This window comes from Suricata suricatta, chromosome 11 (assembly GCF_006229205.1).
Source record: "Suricata suricatta isolate VVHF042 chromosome 11, meerkat_22Aug2017_6uvM2_HiC, whole genome shotgun sequence".
Lineage (NCBI taxonomy): Eukaryota > Metazoa > Chordata > Mammalia > Carnivora > Herpestidae > Suricata > Suricata suricatta.
In genome coordinates, this window is record NC_043710.1 from 109,157,111 (window position 1) to 109,160,868 (window position 3,758).

The 3,758-nt window shown below is 57.4% G+C and overlaps 1 protein-coding gene across 1 annotated transcript; it reads left to right on the forward strand.

Moving 5' to 3' along the window:
- Positions 1-282: 282 nt before the first annotated feature.
- On the forward strand, positions 283-3,472 carry RNF26 (ring finger protein 26). The gene has a single exon (XM_029914931.1). The coding sequence runs from the start codon at positions 1,264-1,266 to the stop codon at positions 2,563-2,565; it is 1,302 nt and encodes a 433-aa protein (XP_029770791.1). The 5' UTR covers positions 283-1,263; the 3' UTR covers positions 2,566-3,472.
- Positions 3,473-3,758: the final 286 nt, after the last annotated feature.

Genomic DNA, 3,758 nt, shown 5'->3' on the forward strand with positions numbered 1-3,758 from the left:
GATATCTAACTAGAATGTTCAAGTGAACAAATTAATAGGGACTAGTGTAGGAGGGTGAGCTCTTCGTCTGTGGCCGCCTTTTCATAATGACAATGAGGTAATCCCCTAATGATGCCGAGAAAAGTTGATGGCGCCAGAGAAAAAGAGTTTGGAATAGCATCTTGGGAATGCCCTGTAACCATCTGTGTCTCCTTGTGAAGGGCTTGAGAGCAGGCGCCCCCTTAAACATCTTTTTGTGTTCCCAATGTATTTGCAGGCACTCAAAAAATGATAGACTAAATGGATGTGCAGAGGAGGACGAGGCAGCGAGTCTGAAGAGGCTATGGAGGCAGTAAAATCCCCGAGTCCAACTCAGAGGCAGTAACCGTCAGCCGCACCTAAAAAGTTCTCGACCTAGGGCCTGGAGCAACAACAGCTCCCGCGTTTGGCCCAGTGCAAAATCCTGCTCTTTTAGGGGGCGGGAATAGGAGGAGGGTATATTCCACTTCTGCCCGTCAACTGACCAATCACTGCCTCAAGGGGGCGGGGACTTCAAGCTGTCTCCGCCCTTTCCTCTGGAAAGTAAATACGTTCAGGCACCGTTCAAACAGACCAATGAGGGCTCGATGTTTCCTGCCGTTATTCCTCAAGATTGGTCGGAGTTCGTCGTCCCGCCTTCTTTGTCACACTTTTTGCCCCACCTTCTCGCACACAAGATGGCGGCGCCCAGCGGAACCGAGGCCGCGTTTGGGGTTTGCTGAAGCTGATTTCCTTTCCCACTGGTCCTTTGGACGCAAAGAGCCGCGAGCCCCGAGGACGGGGGCCGGGCGGGGACAGGGGTACCTGCGTAGCTGGACCGCGAGCTCGCGCCCAGCCTGCGCCTCCCCCACCCGGCCCCGGCCCGATCCCATCTGTTCCCGGTCTCCTCTCGGTCTGACCCACTGCCCATCCGTGGTTCGCCACCACCAGGCCTCCAAAGCTAAGATACCTCCTCCAGCGCGGGCTCACCTCTACTTTAGAGATGTTTGGCCTCTTCCCTTCCAAACGGGCCACATTCAAAACCGGGACTCCTGGACCGGCACCTGGTCCCCTTTCCCTCCACTGAGACTCCACTTCGCTCTAACCCACTCCTTCCTCTGATTCTTGATTCTTGATTCTCCCTGGTTTGGAGACTGCTCACTTCCCTTCCAAGTTAATCTCTGACGCCCTCAAACATTATAAACCTTGACACGCTCCTCAGCCGGGACTCAGACTTCCTTTTGGATTAACCTCCACAGTCCTATCATGGAGGCTGTGTATCTGATAGTGAATGGGGTGGGCCTTGTGCTGGACCTGCTGACCTTGGTGTTGGATCTCAACTTCCTGCTGGTGTCCTCCCTCCTGGCTTCTCTGGCCTGGCTCCTGGCCTTCATCTACAACCTGCCACACACGGTACTGACTAGTCTTCTGCACTTGGGCCGCGGAGTCCTGCTTTCGCTGCTGGCTTTGATCGAAGCCTTTGTCCGGTTCACCTTTGGGGGCTTGCAGGCCTTCTGTACCCTGCTGCACAGCTGCTGCTCTGGCTTGGAGAGCTTAAAGCTCCTGGGGCACCTGGCCTCCCACGGGGCCCTGAGGAGCCGGGAGATACTGCACCGGGGTGTCCTCAATGTGGTCTCCAGTGGCCATGCTTTGCTGCGCCAGGCCTGTGACATCTGTGCCATTGCCATGAGCCTGGTGGCCTACGTGATCAACAGTTTGGTCAACATCTGCCTCATTGGCACTCAGAACCTTTTCTCCCTGATGCTGGCCCTGTGGGATGCAGTGATGGGGCCCCTGTGGAGGATGACCGACGTTGTAGCTGCCTTCCTAGCCCACATTTCCAGCAGTGCTGTGGCCATGGCCATCCTCCTCTGGACCCCCTGCCAGCTAGCACTGGAGCTCCTAGCGTCGGCTGCCCGCCTCCTGGCCAGCTTCGTGCTTGTCAATGTCACCGGCCTGGTGCTGCTAGCTTGTGTGCTGGCAGTGATGGTGACCGTGTTGCACCCAGACCTCACTCTGAGACTGGCCGCCCGGGCGCTCAGTCAGCTCCATGCCCGGCCATCCTACCACCGGCTTCGAGAAGATGTCGTGCGGCTCTCTCACCTAGCACTGGACTTGGAGGCCTGGCGCCGAGTCTGGAGCCGCAGCCTGCAGCTGGCAACCTGGCCAAGCCGGGGAGGGGCCCCCGGGGCCCCCCAGGGTGGCCCTAGGAGGGTCCCCTCAGCCAGGACCTGGCGACAGGACACCCTTCCTGAAACAGGTCCCAGATCAGAGGCAGAAGAGGAGGACGTCAGGACAGTCAGAGCAGCAGCTGCCCACGGCCGGGAGAGGCTCAATGAGGAGGAGCCTGTAGCCGGGCAGGACCCGTGGAAGCTGCTCAAGGAGCAAGAGGAGCGGAAGAAGTGTGTCATCTGCCAGGACCAGAGCAAGACGGTGCTGCTTCTGCCCTGTCGGCACCTGTGCCTGTGCCAGGCTTGCACTGAGATCCTGATGCGCCACCCCATCTACCACCGCAACTGTCCGCTCTGCCGCCGGGGCATCCTGCAGACCCTCAATGTCTACCTCTGAAGACGCCTTCCCTGTCTGCCCACCCTTCTGTGCTCCACGAAGCCACCTGTGCTAGGACAGCTTTAACACCTGACCTCTCAGTTTCTGGCCTGAATCCCCTCCCGCCCCCAAGGCTGTCATGCCAAGCCTCTAAGCCATACTACCAGGACATTGAGATAGGACACCCTGGAAGACTACGAGCCGGGTGGGGCAGGGTCCCAGCTTTTCCTTACCCAGTGGGTCCCTGTGATGCTGGAGGTGGTGAGTGTGTCACTATGCAAGACCTCAAGACTGCTGTGGACTCCCCTCCAGGTTGCCAGGGCCCATCCAGATGCCAGCCTCTGGGGCTCCCCCTCTGTGCTTCTGATTTTTCTGTTGGGGGTTTGCAGGTTCTCTCCTGGGCCCTCCTCATTTCCTCCCCAGCCTCAGCCACAACAAAAGAGTCATTTGGGTATTTTGGCAACTCCGGGGCCTTGGAATGATCTTGAACCTTTGCTTTCAGCTAGAGCACTTGTGCCCTGGTAGGCCTTGGGGACAGTATCTCTCAGGTGCCCTTCGAGCTACCACTTTTGCCTGTCTTGGTCTTAGGAGGCTCCCTCCCAACCTGATCCAACAGCTAGGATCAAGAGTTTACCCCTTGGAGGTGGGTGTCTGCACCTGGCTTTGGGACCACATGCCTCTGCACCCCAGCTTCCCTGGGAGCCTCAGGAGGGATAACCGGATTTCTACGCCTACCCTTCTCACTCCCCACACCACAGAGAACATTGGCATTCCTCTTCTGTTTGTCTCTCCCTGGCACCGGGGAGGACAGACTGTGCACATTTCACTAGGGTCCAAATACAGAAGGGGCCAGCCTTGGGGCATGCAGCTCCCTGCTGGGTCTGTCTGGCCCAGTTTCTAGTGAATAAAGTTCTATTGACAGCTCTGACCGCCTCTGTGTGCTTCCTTACTGGAGTGAGCAGTTAGTTGGTCAGGCTGACTGATGCTGCAGCAGGGTCCTTTGGTTCTGCTGGAGTCACTGTGGTCTGGGGGGACCTGGTGGGGGAAGAGATAAGATAGGATGTGAGTAGTGTGCTTTAGGGACAGCCCGTGCCAAGTGTGGTGGAATTGGCTTTCACCACTTCTGAATTGTGCCCTCTCACACCCCTGGCTTTTGGAAAACCCTCCTCATCTTTTCTACTTTTGCCAGAATGAAGCCCTAGTACAGAGGAGTT